At 38.3% G+C, this 18,632-nt stretch overlaps 2 protein-coding genes across 8 annotated transcripts in view; one reads left to right on the top strand and one right to left on the bottom strand.

Annotated features, from left to right (window-relative positions):
* The window catches only part of LOC126279138 (blastoderm-specific protein 25D), a 139,363-nt gene extending 133,197 nt beyond the window's left edge, over positions 1–6,166 (bottom strand). For 2 of the 7 annotated variants that reach the window (XM_049979646.1, XM_049979647.1), the window contains exon 1: positions 5,615–6,166. In XM_049979646.1, the coding sequence (XP_049835603.1) occupies positions 5,615–5,888 (274 nt within the window). In that variant the 5' untranslated portion in view covers positions 5,889–6,166. The remainder of the gene's footprint in view (positions 1–5,614) is intronic. The other 5 variants (XM_049979642.1, XM_049979644.1, XM_049979645.1 and 2 more) reach the window with 4 other exon arrangements.
* A 32-nt stretch (positions 6,167–6,198) lies between these two features.
* Positions 6,199–18,632, top strand: part of LOC126279139 (cytochrome c oxidase assembly protein COX20, mitochondrial) — a 46,149-nt gene continuing 33,715 nt past the window's right edge. The window contains exon 1 of the mRNA XM_049979650.1: positions 6,199–6,331. Coding sequence (XP_049835607.1) covers positions 6,302–6,331 — 30 coding nt within the window. The 5' untranslated portion in view covers positions 6,199–6,301. The remainder of the gene's footprint in view (positions 6,332–18,632) is intronic.

Here is an 18,632-nt window from a genome sequence, read left to right as displayed (position 1 = left end):
AGGGGGTGAACAATATGGGTATTCAAATCTCAGTAGTAACTGACAATAAAAATGGTTTCAAAAATAAAATAATTTCCAACTAATAACTATTTCTACAGCATGTATTCAATAAACCATTATATGGTCACAAAGACTGTGAAAATGTGTCATTTTACCGAGCCAACAGATCCAGGAAACATTTACAGATTAAAACTGTGTAGCAAAATAAAATACACATAAAATAAAAAAATGATAATTTGGCCAGTACATACATTTCAAAATATTGTAGGACATGTAAGCAATTATTCAAAATCTAGGCACAGTAACAACACCCTCACAAAACTTTTACTTAGTTATGAAATCTGTTGTCACAAAACTGCCACAATCTGAAAGCGATACTAGCATTTACAAATATAATACTAGGAACAAAACTAGCCTCAATTAATTACAACTTCACCTTCCTTTTGCATAGAAGGGAGAGATGCATTCAACAACAAACCTATTTAACTGTTTCCCTGGTAAATTAAAGGTGATAGGAGACAACGAAAGCAGTAAACAAAAAGTTAAAGCTTTTCTGCTTGGTCTTAATCTGAATATGAATGTCTGAATATAATGCACAATAATATTAACACAAAAGCCAATAATGCCATTTTTGCAGCTGGAGTTCACAGAGATATAAAATTTTGAAATTACATCATGGTTACTTTCGACTGTTCTATTATTTATTTGTAAAACTCACTTTTACAATTATGGTTGCTTGGCTATTATCAGGTGGTATTTATGAGAGAGAGCTGTAGAGAGTAAAAAATTAAAACACAGCATATAGTACAATAAAATGCTAGAGCTACTTATGCTGTGCTTTATCACATCAAATGCTAAAGAACATCTGACAAGATTACATGTTCTAACCATCTTCATATCTTGGCTGTCGACATGCAAGAATGCATTTACAAAAAATGAAAGCGAGGCTATTATGAAAATAGCACAAATCATACATTCAGTTAATGCTGGTAATATCTTTTAAATGAACCACATGAAATCGTTACTTGTGTATACTGTATCAAAGATAGTTGACATAATTGGTGAGGAAAATATACTGATATGTCATACTTACATATGAAAAATATATTAAAAACAGAGATTCCAAGACTTACCAAGCGGAAAAGCACCGACAGACAGGCACAATGAACAAAACACACAAACACACAAACAGAATTACTAGCTTTCACAACCGATGGTTGCTTCTTCAGGAAGGAGAGGGAAAGACGAAAGGAAGTGGGTTTTAAGGGAGAGGGTAAGGAGTCAAGGAGTCATTCCAATCCCGGGAGCGGAAAGACTTCCCTTAGGGGGGGGGGGGGAAAAAAATAAGGACAGGTGTACACTCGCGCACACACGCACACACACACACACACACACACACACACACACACACACACACACACACACACACACACACACACACACACAGACATATTTAAAGTCAAAGAGTAAGGGCAGATATGTTAGTCGAGGCGGAAGTACAGAGGCAAAGAGGTTGTTGAAAGACAGGCGAGGTATGAGCGGCGGCAACTTGAAATTAGCGGAGGTTGAGGCCTGGCGGATATCGAGAAGAGAGGATATACTGAAGGGCGAGTTCCCATCTCCGGAGTGCGGATAGGTTGGTGTTGGTGGGAAGTATCCAGATAACTCGGACGGTGTAACACTGTGCCTAGATGTGCTGGCCTTGCACCAAGGCATGTTTAGCCACAGGGTGATCCTCATTACCAACAAACACTGTCTGCCTGTGTTCATTCATGCGAATGGACAGTTTGTTGCTGGTCATTCCCACATAGAAAGCGTCACAGTGCAGGCAGGTCAGTTGGTAAATCACGTGGGTGCTTTCACACGTGGCTCTCCCTTTGATCGTGTACACCTTCCGGGTTACAGGACTGGAGTAGGTGGTGGTGGGAGGGTGCATAGGACAGGTTTTACACCGGGGGCGGTTGCAAGGGTAGGAACCAGAGGGTAGGGAAGGTGGTTTGGGGATTTCATAGGGATGAACCAAGAGGTTACGAAGGTTAGGTGGATGGCGGAAAGACACTCTTGGTGGAGTGGGGAGGATTTCATGAAGGATGGATCTCATTGCGGGGCAGGATTTTAGGAAGTCGTATCCCTGATGGAGAGCCACATTCAATATACATTCAATATATGACATGGGAATCTATTTCCTGGCACTTACTCGGTTGTAGTGTAGGCTATACAACATACTACACAAGTAGTGATTTGATGTGATTTGTGCAAAAGATGTGAACAATGGTAACAGTATGCATAATTTATGTAATTACCATGAAGTACATAGTCTTACTGTTGCTTAATGTAGGTGCATACTTACAGTTAAAATACGCAACATATGAATGTGTTGGCAATGTGTAATGTGCTAAAGCACAGCATAAATAATAGATTGTATTTAACTTTTTATTTCATTATATAACTGGTATATACATGGGATGATGCGAGTTCCATTACATGCAAACAGTTTTTGCACTTTGCAGTATACCATTTGATAATGGCCATTCAGATGAAGTTGTAAAGAGACTGTTGCATAAATAAATAATTTCACAGCAAAGGTGACCAATGATGTAAATGTTGAGCACATAACTATACACTCACTGCGAAAAAAGCATATTTTAAACCAGATGACGTGTTCTACAATAGGTGAGGTACAGGAAACCAGTTAAATAATTATATAATAAACATTATGTTCTGAAGCTTGTGGACAACGGAGAATACTCATCACAATATATGTGTGAAATACTGACATTTACCTGGCCACCTACATCAGATCTTTTACATTCCCCAACCAAAACTCCCTTCCATCCTCCCTCACTCCAGGAAATTACTGTTTACATACAGAGATGAGAAATAACTTTCATCTGAAATGTCTTAAGAAATTCACTCACGGTCAGTGATCTAGTTCCTCATAAGGAAATACATCATGGTTCTGAGGATCACACGAAACCAATAATCATTACCTTTTTCCCCATACACATTTATTTCCAGAAAAGCATGCCTATTTTACTTTACAAGAAATTATATGTAAATAAGAGAGAGAGAGAGAGAGAGAGAGAGAGAGAGAGAGAGAGAAGCTGATATCCAAAGTGGCTGCTTTTACATAGGACTCCATTTGATGGCTAGACAGAACGTGGTTCATGAATCTATGGGGTAGGGGTTGCATATGAGTCTTCCACAGGCATAGGGCCCATCAGCATTTGGTGGAAAAAGAGGAGCGGTGGGGAGGAAGGTGGGAGGAGGAAGACTAAGTTAGTTACTTTTGTGGGCAGCAGAATACTACCTTGGAAGCACTGAAAAGTGCTGTGGAGAGGATATTCCTCATTTAAGAACATGAGGAAGTTGCACAGGTGGTAATGCTCCTTGCAAAATATTCTTGATTTCCCTAACATCCATTCCCTACATTCCCTCTGCAACTGCCACTACCTGAACCCATTCTATTCACATCCACCTGCTCTCACTCTAATGCCCAATTACTTTTCTGTTCCATCCTTGTAAACTACTTTGATGCTTACCTCAGTTCTATTCTGTCTCTTACCCTGGATGTTCTATTTCCTATCTGCCCTTTTTTCTTTCTGTTTTCTCTCTGGATTTTTCCTAACATTCTCTTAACCTGCTCCTAACTCAATATTATCAGCCCCACTCACTTCCTCCCAATCCTTCCCATTCATTTCATTCCTAACTCCACACCCAGTCTGTTTCCCCACCAGACTTTCCCATCCAAGATCACCAATTACCTCAGTATGGTGGCAGTGTCGGAATGCAACATTGCCTTTGTGAGTATGAACTGTACGTGTTTACTAATATGAATTAAGCATTTCCTGTAGTTTCTACATCCCTGGTCACTGCTCTAATTGGTAAATAATGAACAACATATATAATAATGCTAATATGAATAACAACAATAGTAATTTGTGGACTCTGATCATAACCTTACAGCAACACATAGGCCTAGCTTAATTTTGTATGGATGTATTAAGAAAGAGCTGCAATATTTGGAAACAGAAACTGGAAAATTCAGAAAATATGAGAAATATAGTAAACTCTTTGAGGCAGTAATCAACTGCTAATTTGGGAAGTGCAGAGAACAGTTCATAGAAGACACATAGAAGATAAAAAAGAATAAATTAAAATTACATAAAATTCTCCATCACTGTTTGGCAGAATGAAATAAGAACCACAAAACAAACTGAACAGTTTCTTAATGTTTTGAAACAATTTTTATTTACTCGCTAACTAGCTTCAGGCCATTACCAGGTGTGAACTACCACAACAACAGATGAAGTACATTTGAAGAGAGATGAAATAAAAATTGGTGGACACTGAAAATTCTGAGAATGGTAGGTCATTCCATGCCAAGTGATCTAGAGGTTCCCACCTGAGCATCACAGATTTTGATGAAATTTTGTTTGAATGATCACACATATTCCCAATGAACATTGGTGATGTTTCATCGTAATTAATTCAATACTTCTGGAGAAATAGTCATTTATTTGACCCCCATGACACAGTCCAACAGTGTGCCTGTGAGTTTTTGACACATTTGAGGTATAACATTGATTTAATTAACAGTAAAATCTCTTTTTAAAAGATAACCATGTAATTTAATAAGATTAAGGCCATATTTGGCAGAAAATTATAGCTGGACAAGCAATGTGACATTCAGGTTTAGAATAATATTTAGAAAGATAATTCGGCTTCAGAAAAGTTTAAAAAAAAAAGAAAAAAGAAAAAGATCTGGGAAGTATGTCTGATTTTGGATAAAACTGATGGGAGAAGAAATTAAGAAAGAATACCATAAAATGCTTTCTCAAACTTTTGAATTTAACAAAAACCTCTAACAGGTGGAATAAGGTGGTTGAAAGTGTGAAGAGTGTGCAGATAAAATAGGGACAGATAAGTTATTAATCCAAGACCAAGCTAAACTTTATATATCATACTCAGTAGTGTGCATAAATGGAAAACAATGAATAATAAGATAGTGTTAAAATGGTGTGAGGCAGGACTGACACCATTAGCCGACTGAATTACACTGCCTTGAATAGTTTTATCACCAGAATGTTTATGCTCTTTCCTCCAAGCTTTCCACTCTCCATTTGTTCAAAAGCTTCTTACTATTTGTAGTGTGACTTGAACCAGTCAATTAAAAACATTTGGATACAGTTAGCAATGTTGTCTTAGGCCCTGCTTGATCCTTACTTTAAGTCAATTTAGCTGCTTATGGCAAATAATAGGAGGAGAAGCAACAACTGATATATTGTGACATGCAAAGCAAGGGATAAAGAGAAAAACCATGCATTTCAGTTTAAGATGAGTTAATGGACAATTTATTAAGAACCTAGACAACTCTATCATATATTAGTTTTTCGTAGCCAAATAAAGCTATGAATATACTAAGCAGAAAAAATAAATCTCATTTTTCATATTCATAACCATGATATTTCATAGGGTAAAAGGGAGGCTGACATATACAGGAGGCATTTGTTAATTACTCTTGTTAAAAGAAATCTTACATTCTAGTACACAAATTCTCTACAATCTTCTGAAACATGCACATTAGTAAAAAGAAAGGAGTGTTAATAATTACCGGGGGATCCTCTACCCCCAGAGTCCCATTTCTTTTGTCCTTCTCTTAACATTGTTAAGAGACCGTCTTTAAACTCAGTGAAAGTCACTCTCCTGGAGGACTTATCATTTCCCAAAAGGTAATCCATCAGTTCCAGACCTTGTTCCTCAAGCTGCAACTTGGAGCAGAGTTGTTCAAGGCTTTTTCTGTCAAGGCTCCCTGTGTTTTGTTCATCACAGCTTTCAAACACTGCAAGTAATTGCTGTTCGTATGGATCGAGCGATCGGCCCTCCATGGCATGGCACAGACTGTTATATTCACAACGAAGGCATCACACATGAAAAAAGGATTAAGCCCGTATATTGTCTTAACCTAAAAGTCACGTCTCTGCTGCGACATTTTTCTCGTAAGTCTGAAAATGTAACGAACCAAACTTTTAGCGAGAGCAGTTTAAAACTTTATACTGGTCACAAAAGAAATAGATCCAAAAATATATGAATTCATAAATATTTAACAATTTTAATCAACTCTTCCTGTCAAACACCCATTCCCGTTATTTGAAGTACGCAACACAGATTGCGCTGCTTGCGAAGTGAACAGAAGACAAACGACGTGCGATGTTTGTTTATAACAATATGAGGAGCAGGTAATAGTGAACAATTGCAGGTAGAAATATGAAATAACTGTAGGCAGAAAAATTACAAAGCCATGTCAGATCCAGAAGATGAGTTGAAACAGGTAAAAACTCGCAAATATAATCAACCGTGATACTATTCGCAAAAATGTTAAATTACGTTGTTTAGTTCATCGTAATTTCCTAAAGCCGAAAGCACGTATCTATCGTAACGAAAAGTAGCACAGAGTTTTGATAGGCAAAATAACGAACACTGCCCGTCCCAAAGACAAATTTAATTCAGTTCAATGTTTATTTCTTTACTGCATGAAGCAAGATTGTTGTTCCTTGGATTTTGACGTATACTTATCATGTGGTAGTGGTTGCTGTTGAAATGTAATGAGTGTGAGGTCTGACTTCTCACTTAGCTCTCCTTATAAGGCATTTATCCAAAAGCCTCACAAGACAATGCTTCATATAACTAGGATTCCAAGAATATCTTGCTTCAAAGCTGGACATGTTCCACTTCATTTGGTAGCCAAGACGTATTTAAATGAAGCTGAGAGATGACTGGCCCATATTGAAGTTTGGGGTTTACATTGTTCACTATATCATGTAAAACATAATACACTTGGTAGCTATACCTGGATTTTTTCGCGGAGAAGTGGGATAGCTCACTTACTGAATTACGTCTATACAGATATTCTGCAAACCTCTACAAAGTGCATGGCAGGGGATGACTCACATTTTTTTGTCATTCCACATGGAGTGCAGGAAGAGTGGTTGCTTAAATGAGCCTGTGCATGCATTAATTATTCTCATTTTGTCTTCACTGTTCTTACAGGTGTAATACATAGCGCACTAGTATATCTTAGGTTCCTCACATAATTTTTATTTTTGAAGCTTTATAAGTGGATAAACTTTCAGAGGATGTTTGATGGCTGCCTGCAAGCATCTCCCATTTCAGATTAATTAGCATTTCTGCAATGATTTCCTGCGAGTCAAACATAACTGTAACCACTTGTGCTTTCATTCTTTCTACCTGTTTAATATAACCTGTAATTCTACTGTGGTGCAGTTGAAAAATATTGTTCAGTCGGTTGCAATCTCCTTTGTAGACTGATTTCACTTTCCCAGTATCTTATCAATGAGTGTGGTATTCAGCAGAAGGACTCAATCATAAATTAAATGCCCACCCTCTATAGTGAGTCTTGGCCAGATTATCTCACATGCAGCTTCAATTTCTATTTCAGTGGATATGAGTTGCTTCTCTGTTGCGACAAATACACCACCTCCATTTCCCATTGGGTTGTCTTTTCGATACATACTTAGGTTTATCCAAAAAATCTCATTGCTATCAATTTGGATTTTAGCCAATTTTCAGTGGCTATCATTATGTGATGTCTGTTGCTTTTCAAGAGCACTTTGGCAGTTGATCAACACAATTTTCATAGTTTCATCTGTGGGAAGTAGTATGTCTTTTGGTCTTACACTGATTACACAGATACTTAGTGTCTTGTGCACTATATTATTATTTGGACTGAATAGGGAATCACCAAATCTAAAATTTACCCTTATGCATACCCCACACACAGTCACATATTTAGTTAGCAGCTGCTGTTGTACAGTGCATTCCTAAGCCAATTAGTGATTTTGCAGTTCTCAACCTAATGATACAAGTGTTCAAAATCAGAGCCAAGCTTGTCACAGAACCTTGTACTCCTTAGTTCAAACCATCCCTTCAAAACAGTTCCAGCGGACCACAATCACTTCAGAGAATAGTGCTGCCGATTGTAAACTTTGTTGAAGTTACATATTTTGAGGCATCATTGACTTAGATGTTGGTGTGATATTGTATGAAACCAATTGAAGCACACTTTTCCATTCTTAAAACATGATTACATCACTTTTTTCTATATAGGTAAGGTAAAAATTCCAGACAATGAATACAAATTTGAATTCATGCAGCACTGGAGAAACAAGTTGTCATATAATTGTTCATTTCCTTAAATCATGCAATAATTTGTATAGCATTGTTCTCTTTGTTGGATCTGCAATTTTCCTAACAGATAATCAAAAGAGTTTTCCCAAAATACTGCAGTGCATTACAACTTCATCACAGCTAACAATTGGTATGTCAATATCACATGATCAGTTGTCCAGATGAATAAGCATATTTAAATGTCATTTCTAAATTCAGCACTGCACACTCATCTGTGATAATAGTGACTTTCTCAAATATGGTCAGCTAGCAGATTATAATGCAGTAGAATAGCTATAAAAGTATGGAAGAAAAGAATAAGACGAATGGTGTAGAATATCTGTATTAAGGCCATCGTCAGCCAGTTGACTTCCAGTGTTTCGTAAAGGTCTCCAGACTTTCCATGCATTATGGCCTTCAGGAATACACAACTGCATCGCTCGCACTATTTTTTTTTATGCCATCCTCACGCTTACCAGTACATTAACACTTCAGTCTTTTCAGATCTTTTGGAATCCAGCAAAGAACTTTCTTGGTCAGTTTGCCTTGCTACACAATCCATCAACGTTCGTATCATTTTCACTGAATCAGAATTATGTCATGCTCTACAGGCTGTTCCATGGTCAATTAATTTGTTTTCTTGTCACTCCTAACTATTGTTAGTAAACATCTCCTCATTGAGCATGCTGTAGTTTTTGAGTTGTTTTAACATTGAAAGTCAATGCCTAACTGCCATAAGATGAAGTTGGATCACTCCAGGCAAACTAATTATGGTTTCCATAACTAAATAAAATTATACAGGAAAAATGTTAACACCAAATAACAATTGTAACAAGGTTAGTATCTGTAAAGTCAGTAAAAAACTGAGAACTTTCCAAAGAGAGTGATATACAAGTACGTGTTGTAAATTTTAAAGATGTTTGATATAAGAAAGATTGATTAGTCAAAATCAGATTTATAACCAAGCTAGATGTTTTCTTTCTGCACTTTGCATAGAAACTCACCAAAAAAAAGTAACTGCCATGTGGACAACGGTCACAAAAAATATAAGGTTAAGTCCCCATCCAAATTATGGACTACTGTTTCATTAGCAAATTGAGGGTACTCTTCCATAATATGACATTCAGATAGTTTTGTGCTTCAAGTACTGTACGTGGACTGATCTTCTTAGCAGATTAGGAAGTGATGTGTCAGAGGGCAATCTTCAGTGTGGATGCAAGTTAAAGGCTTGAACTTGTTGCTTCTGATTTCTAGCCAGCCCATTTCCCCAAAGATTTATGGCCCCGTACCCCAACAGTGAGTCTACTTTGACAGCAGGTTAATATGCAAGCGTTTTTGGCATGCTACATCTCCAATTTAATTACCCTAAGTTCCCATGTTCCCTGATACACAACAAAATATTGTCTCCTTCCCTAGTTGTAAGGGAGGAAGCATGTGTTGAGATGGCCGTAACTGCTGGGTATGGGTGCATGTGCTGGTTGGCTCAGTTTGCACATATTGTTGGGGAATAATAGTTGATGAGGAATTTCCTAGCTCAAATCCACCATTTCCTTCAAAATCACATGTAGCTCCATGTTGTAGGTACTGAATTCATTGTTAAGTGGATCTTGAAGACACAATAAAGACAACTATAGATAACCAAGCCAGTTCCCCTGTTTAGACCCAACAATGTAAATAGTTACGTAGCTACTCTGTTTATGCCAGGGTGGCTGCTGGCTCCTCTTCTCCCTCTCCATTATTCCCCCTTCCCAGGTAGGGATTTAGAGATGGTTCACACCAAATACCACTAGCTATAATTTGACGTGGATCCCAAATGGTCTTATTGCTTGTACATTATTTGTGAATAATATTTCCATATGTGGGTGCACACACTGATTAAATGCTTGGCACTGTGCATAAACAAAGAACCTATGAGCTTGTCACACCATGAGGAGCTGCAGTCAGATAAGACAGGAGCAGCTCACAAGTTTAGTGCAAAAACAGGTTATGGGAGTGTGTAGACATCTGGAACCAATCTGATCTCCTCATGATAGCATCTGTAATGCTCAAATGAAGTTCTTGCTCAATCATGTATCTGGTACATATAACCCAGCTGGAACCACACAAAAGCTCAAAAACTGAACCAGACATATTCTACTTGCTTCGAGGGACCCATGGCTAAGACCTTTGCTTCAAGGGACCTCGATTTTAAGTGCTTTCAGTTCAATAACAATATTAATTTACTAACAAACATGAAGCCCACTGTTTTACTCCCAGATTGGTGGCCCACATCAATCCAGCTGTATTGAATAAATACCATTGTGAAACTCCATGCAAATTAACATTTTTCCTGAGAACTTTATCCTAGTGTGTACATTCCATCCCTCCAAACCAGTTACATGGTTCAGGAAGGAGCAAAATGTAGCAAAATTGTCCTCACATCCACATATAAGGATTTCTGAATTGGCTTCCGTATTGTGGACATAATGGTATTGAAGATTAGAGCTCAGTGATGGTGACATCTTAGATGCTTTATTTAGGGACACTGTTTTGATACTCAAACTAGTATGATTGTGAGACCAGAGTTTCTCTTGGTGTATACAATGTTCAAATAACATGGTATGATTGATCTCCCCCAACTTTGTATTTGAAATGTTTCTATCTAGCAAAGATTATACAAATATGTTGACATGTCATGCAAATCCATGTTGGCAGAGCTACATTAGAATGCCTCCAAGTAGTGTCATGAGTATTACAGAGCCTGAAAAATACATCTACGAGGTGTTACTTGTGTATAAGGGCCTCTGGCTCGTCCACCTATCATACCATAACATTTACTCCACCCTTAGTATAAGAATATCTCCTAAACCCCCACTGGAAGCAATTAAGCAAGAACATAGAAAAGATGATAGTTCCCTATCTCCATTGAGATTCTCATGCACAGCTTGACTCAGTATATTATCCTGTTTCCAAGATTCAGTTTAAGGGGACTGGTGCATGAATACCAGGGGAAATCTTGAAAAAATTGTTTTTTCTAAACAGTGTTAACTCGAAGAATAAGATTTGTAAGCCCATATAATGCTTACCATTTTTAAGACATCTTTGGGGAACATTTTTATGTATGAACCACAGCCTTCGCTCTCACACTTCTTATTAATTGTATTTTTTGTTGAAAGTGAAATAAACAACACTAATTATTTATGTACATCATAGGTACACACTACTCAAAATATAAAAAAGTAGAAGGTTTATTTTTTCTGTAAGTTCTTTACACTATTATCTTTGTCTGTAAGCTGACCATGTCCACTAATGTACTTACCATTAGCTAATTTATTTCCCTTTAAATTCCTCTTCAAATTCTTCAGTCTTTTCTGGACATGTCCAACACACTGCATTTTTTCAGTTTTTGTGTCAGCATAAGGTTTGGATTCACAAACTTTTTGGTACCCTTTTGAGTCTCCATCTTCTAGTTAAGATGTTTGCATCACACCATATTTCTCCACTGACCTGTGGAATATCTTCACAACACCTCCAGATTCCATCCCTCCACTACAACCACTAAAATTAATCAAAAATTTATGATTTTCAGTTCCAATAGTGAATCCATGACAATACTTGGTAATACATTTCACATCAATGACTTTACCAATGTCCAAGGAGGTAGCTATCACTACACCATTAAGCGAACTATGGCCTCTTCATTGCTAGGATGCATCCAGGTTGCAGACATAGATATATTGCTGTCATTCATGTCTACACTTTCCTGAACAGCATTTTTAATACTATTATTTGCTACTTCTTCTGTAGAATAATTTAATTGTACCTGTGAAACTTTGTAGGGGGACGTAAGTCCTTAGGAGTAGAGAAAATTTGTGCACTTTTATACCCTTTACCTGTACAGATCATAGCATAAGCTAGTTTAATATTTGTGTTATACACTCTCTGTTTAATTATGCCACAAGTATAACCATAGTCGCTTAAATCACAAAAATTACAAACAATTCTTAATTTTGATGCACAACCTCTTCTAACACATGTCTACTCAACTACCCTCACACCACAATTGCCATATTCCTTACTCTACAAAGCTTTGTTTATTAGTTCAGATAGAGCAGAGAGTTCAACAATAATACAATCTTAATCAGCAGTTGGCATCTCTATATTATCAACATTAATACTGTAAAGTACATTGTCCAAATATTTCAGTTTTAGCTTCAAAGCACTTGGAGCAGTTGAAGCTGATTCAAGTGTTATGTCATGTTGTATTTCAGTATTAGCAGAGTTAATCCATCTGATGAACTGATTTCTATAAAATTTACTTTGTTTAACACTGAACTCCTTAATTCTTCCCATTGCTTTCAAGTGTAATAAGAAACTCACGCACACAATTTCTTCACTGAAAACAAAATATTAGCACGAAAACAACAGCAAACAATGACTAAATGAAAGATAAGCAACTGTAAGGCTTTCGCAGGTTATTTTAATAGAGCTGACTGAGTGCCAGGGGGACTTTGTGGTGCGTGCAGCCACTTTTAAATTCCTCTAATTTTTGTACTTTCTGTGGGCGATTTTCCTGGAAGTAAACTTTTTCTGATTCAGAAGACTACAGAGAAATTTTTAAGACAAAAATTAAAAAATCGATTTTTTACAGTTATTCACGTACAAGTCCCCTTAACACAACAATGAGAATTTGTTTTGGTGTCACTTTGAAGTGCCACAACATAGTGTATTGGATTTCGCCGTGACCATTTGCTGTATTACAACCTGCAGGTACTAGTAGACTCAGCTCTCAGATGGAAAAATGGGTGAAGTAAAGCTCTTCGTTATGGGAACAAAAAACCTAACAAACCCTCTGAGCTCTGTTCTGCTGGAAGATTGGATCCTTGCTTGCTGAGAAACAATTTTGGAAACTTTCTTTTGGGCATTTGTTTGAATCAGTGACTTGCATTGCGCTGTCACCAGTAGCTGGAGAGCTAAAAGTTGATGTAGACAGAAGGCTGCCTTACTTGAAAAATCATAATACAACTGATATATGGCAGGTGGCTGCTAATGACAGATGTTGAGATTGGAGTTTTATTATTATTAATTATTGTTACTAATACTTTGTCCAGTGCTCATGATTTGGTTGGCTAAGCCAAGACCCCTATTCTTTGAGACACAGTCCATTTCATAGTGCATAGTCACTGATTTAACGTTTTTTCATCACAGCATATGGCATTCGCCAGTGACTTCAATCCGTAGTACCTTACACTCGTCAACTTAGACTGGGCGCCCACAACTCCACTACCACTTGTGTGTCTCTTATTTTTCAAGTTTGATTTTTTTTCTGTGTACTACTCCTCAGTTGGGTTAAGCTGCGAAAAAAATTTCTTGTGTGTAGTTTGGGATTCGTAGGAAAAGAGTGCCTTTGGTCCCTCCACAAAAAAGAAAGAAAAATGCATAGAAATTTTATTTCTTTTTTATCTAAAATATGTTGTTCATATGTAGCTAATTAGCCAAACTTTACTAATTTCCACTTGGCTATCAATATTGTTTTATTAACTTTAATAATAACATCCGTAAATTTGTAGGAATGTTTATGTAGAATGTAAATACTTTAGGATTAAAGGAGACCACACACTGAAAGCAGAAGCTTTTAGTTGCCAATAGGCATACACAAAAGAAAGAAAACTTGCTAGCTTTTGGAGTTATCCACTGATGAGCTCGAGTAAAAAAATGGAAACACACAGCACACACACACACACACACACACACACACACACACATCCTTACATGGTGCTGGCTAGACTGACGGCGCCGTTGTTATTTGTTGGCAGGTGGATTGGTTGTGGCGGAGGGGGTGAATGGAGGGATTGGGAGGCAGGGAGAGGTATTGGGGATGGGTGGCTAGCAGCTTGGAGGGAGGTGGCTAGTTTGCTGGCTAGGAATGCCAGAGGGATGGGTGGCAGGTGCATAGGCTAACATGATTGTAGTGGACGATGTGAAGTGGCACATGCTGAAGGCAATGTAGGGATATGAATTGGCAGGGGATGACAGGACAAAGGAGGGGAAACAGTTGGGCGGATGGTGTGGAGACAGTGGGTTACGTGAGATTGAGGCCACAACAACTACGGGAGTGGAGGATGTGTTGTAACAATAACTCCCATCTGCATAGTTCAGAGAAGCAGTTGGTGGTGGAAAGAATCCAAATGGCTCAGACTGTGAAGCAGTCATTGAAACTGAGCATGTTCTCCTCAACTGCAAGTTGTGTAACCAAGTGGTCAAATGTGTACTTAACAGCACTTTGGCAGTGGCCATTTATACTGTTGGACAGCTAGTTGGTAGTTGTACCAACACATAATGCTGTGGAGTGTTTGCAGCATTGTTGGTATATGACATGACTGCTTTTACAGATTGCCCGGCCTCTGACAGGGCAGATAAGCCTGTGATAGGATGGCAGGCCTTGCACCATAATCTGCCACAAGGATGTGATACATGTGGCAAGGGGTTAGGGATGGGAGTGATTAGGATGTTATGTAGATTGGGTGGATGACAACACACTACTTTAGGTGGGATTGGAAGTATCTTGGATAGAATCACCCTCATTTCAGGGCAGGATTGGAGATAATCAAAGGAAGGATATAGTTCAGTTGTCCCAGTCCTGTGTGATAAAAACACTGTCCATTCCGTTCAACTGCTCTTCCAAGTCCTTTGCTGTCTCTGATAGAATTACAATGTCATTGGTGAACCTCAAAGTTTTTATTTCTTCTCCATGGATTTTAATACCTACTCCGAAATTTTCTTTTGTTTCCTTTACTGCGTGATCAATATACAAACTGAATAGCATCCGGGAGAGGCTACAACCTTGCCTCACTCCCTTCCCAACCACTGCTTCCCTTTCATGTCCCTCTACTCTTATAACTGCCATCTGGTTTCTGTACAAATTGTAAATAGCCTTTCGCTCCCCGTATTTTACCCCTGCCACCTTTAGAATTTGAAAGAGAGTATTCAAGTCAACATTGCCAAAAGCTTTCTCTAAGTCTACAAATGCTAGAATTGTAGGTTTGCCTTTCCTTAATCTGTCTTCTAAGATAAGTCGTAAGGTTAGTATTGCCTCACGTATTCCAATATTTCTACGGAATCCAAAATGATCTTCCCCGAGGTCGGCTTCTATTAGTTTCTCCATTCGTCTGCAAAGAATTTGCATTAGTATTTTGCAGCTGTGACATAATAAACTGATAGTTCGGTAATTTTCACATCTGCCAACACCTGCTTTCTTTGGGATTGGAATTATTATATTCTTCTTGAAATCTGAGGGTATTTCGCCTGTCTCATACATCTTGCTCACCATATGGTAGAATTTTGTCAGGACTGGCTCTCCCAAGGCCATCAGTAGTTCTAATGGACTGTTGTCTACTCCCGAGGCCTTGTTTCGACTCAGGTCTTTCAGTGCTCTGTCAAACTCTTCATGCAGTATCATATCTTCCATTTCATCTTCATCTACATCCTCTTCCATTTCCATAATACTGTCCTCAAGTACATAGCCCTTGTATAGATCCTTTATATACTCCTTCCACCTTTCTGCTTTCCCTTTTTGCTTAGAACTGGGTTTCCATCTGAGCTCTTGATATTCATACAAGTGGTTCTCTTTTCTCCAAAGGTCTCTTTAATTTTCCTGTAGGCAGTATCTATCTTACCCCTAGTGAGATAAACCTCTACATCCTTACATTTGTCCTCTAGCCATCCCTGCTTAGTCATTTTGCACTTCCTGTCGATCACATTTTTGAGACGTCTGTATTCCTTTTTGCCTGCTTCATTTACTGCATTTTTATATTTTCTCCTTTCGTCAATTAAGTTCAATATTTCTTCTGTTAACCAAGGAGTTCTACTAGCCCTCGTCTTTTTACCTACTTGATCCTCTGCTGCCTTCACTACTTCATCCCTCAGAGCTACCCATTCTTCTTTTACTGTATTTCTTTCCCCCATTCCTGTCAATTTTTCCCCTATGCTCTCCTTGAAACTCTGTACAACCTCTGGTTCTTTGAGTTTATCCAGGTCTCCTTAAATTTCCACCTTTTTTGCAGTTTCTTCAGTTTTAATCTACAGTTCATAACCAACAGATTGTGGTCAGAGTCTACATCTGCCCCTGGAAATGTCTTAAAATTTAAAACCTGCTTCCTAAATCTCTGTCTGACCATTATATAATCTATCTGATACCTTCTAGTATCTCCAGGCTTCTTCCATGTATACATCCTTGTTTTATGATTCTTGAACCAAGTGTTAGCTATGATTAAGTTATGCTCTGTGCAAAACTCTACCAGGCAGCTTCCTTTTTCTTTTGTTAGCCCTAATCCATATTCACCTACTATGTTTCCTTGGCCACAATAATGTGTTCACTATGCTGTTTGTAGTAGCTTACCCGCACTACTATTTTTTAATTCATTATTAAACCTACTCCTGCATTACCTCTATTTGATTTTGTTTTTATAACCATGTATTCACCTGACCAAAAGTCTTGTTCCTCCTGCCACCAAACTTCGTTAATTCCAACTATATCTAACTTTAACCTATCCATTTCCCTTTTTAAATTTTCTAATCTACCTGCCCGGTTAAGGGATTTGACATTCCACACTCCGATCCATAGAACACCAGTTTTCTTTTTCCTGATAACGACGTCCTCTTGAGTAGTCCCTGCCCGGAGATCGGAATGGGGGACTATTTTACCTCCGGAATATTTTACCCAAGAGGACGCCATCATCATACAGTGAAGGATGCCCTCGGTAAAAATTACGTCTGTAGTTTCCCCTTGCTTTCAGCAGTTCGCAGTACTAGCACAGCAAGGCCGTTTTGGTTAATGTTGCAAGGCCAGGTCAGTCAATCATCCAGACTGTTGCCCCTGCAACTACTGAAAAGGCCGCTGCCCCTCTTCAGGACCCACATGTTTGACTGGCCTCTCAACAGATACCCCTCCATTGTGGTTGCACCTGCGGTACGGCCATCTGTATTGCTGAGGCATGCAAGCCTCCCCACCAACGGCAAGGTCCATGGTTCATGGGGAAGAAAAATAAATTGGAGTCAATGTGGAAGACATATGGGAGATCCATCTTTTTTTAACTAAACCGTTGATGGTCCATCTTTCACTTCCATACATGGCTACACTCCAGACACATACCTTTAGAAAAGATTTCCTAGCACGTCAATCTATATTCAATTTTAATACAATTCTCTTCTTCATAAATGCTTTTCTTGCCATTGCCGGTCTACATTTTACATCCTCTCTACTTCGGCCATCATGTTATTTTTCTGCCAAAATAGCAAAGCTCATCTACTACTTTAAGTGTATTGTTTCCTAATCTGAATCCCTTAGCATCACTTAATTTAATGTGGCTATATTCAACTATCCTTGTTTTGCTTTTGTTGATGTTCATCTTATATCCTCCTTTCAAACTGTTGCCCACTCTATTCAGCTTCTCTTCCAAGTCCTTTGCTGTCTTTGACAGAATTACAATGTCATCGGCAAACCTCAGAGTTTTTATTTCTTCTCCCTGAACTTTAATTTCTACTCCAATTTTTGTTTTGGTTTCCTCTACTGCTTTTTCAGTGTACAGATTGATTAACATCAGGTATATGCTACTACTCTGCCTCACTCCCTTCTCAACCACTGCATCCTTTTCATGCCCCTCAACTTTTGTTACTGCCATCTGGTTTCTGTACAAGTTGTAAATATCCTTTCGCTCTCTGTATTTTACCGCTGCTACCTTCAGAATTTCAAAGAGAGTATTCCAGTGAACATTGTCAAAAGCTTTCTCTAAGTCTACAAAGGCTATAAATGTAGGTTTGTCTTTCCTCAAACTTCTAAGATAAGTCATAGGGACAGTATTGCCTTGTGTGTTCCTACGTTTCTCTGAGATCCAAACTGTTCTTCCCCAAGGTCTGCTTCTACCAGTTTTTCCATTCTTCTGTGAAAAATTAGTATCTTGCAACCATGACTTACTGGACTAATAGTTGGGTAATTTTCAGACTAGTCAGCAGCTGCTTTCTTTGGAATTGGAATTACGAGGGGCATTTGAAAATTCCATGCAAAAATAAAAACTACTTACGTGTTTGGCGTAAACCTTTTTTACTTTTCAACATATTCTCCTGTTAGACTTATACACTTCATCCAGTGCTGTTCTAATTTGTTGATCCCTTCCGAATAGTAGGAATTGTCCAAGTCTGCAAAATAGCTATTAGTTACTGCAATCACCTCCTTGTTTGAATAAAATCTTTGTCCCACCAGCCATTTCTTCAAATTGGGGAACAAATAGTAGTTTTAGGGAGCCATGTCTTGAGATAGGGGCGGGGGGGGGGGGGGGGGGGGGGGTGAAACGAGTTGGAATCCTGTTTCCATTAATTTTGCGACCACAACTGCAGAGGTGTGTTCTGGTGCATTGTCGTGATGAAAAAGGACTTTCTGCGGTCCAATCACTGGCAGTTTTCTTGCAGCT

The sequence above is a fragment of the Schistocerca gregaria genome, chromosome 6 (assembly GCF_023897955.1).
Source record: "Schistocerca gregaria isolate iqSchGreg1 chromosome 6, iqSchGreg1.2, whole genome shotgun sequence".
Lineage (NCBI taxonomy): Eukaryota > Metazoa > Arthropoda > Insecta > Orthoptera > Acrididae > Schistocerca > Schistocerca gregaria.
Note: the sequence above shows the minus strand (reverse complement) of the source record. Positions and strands in the feature narration are given on the sequence as shown.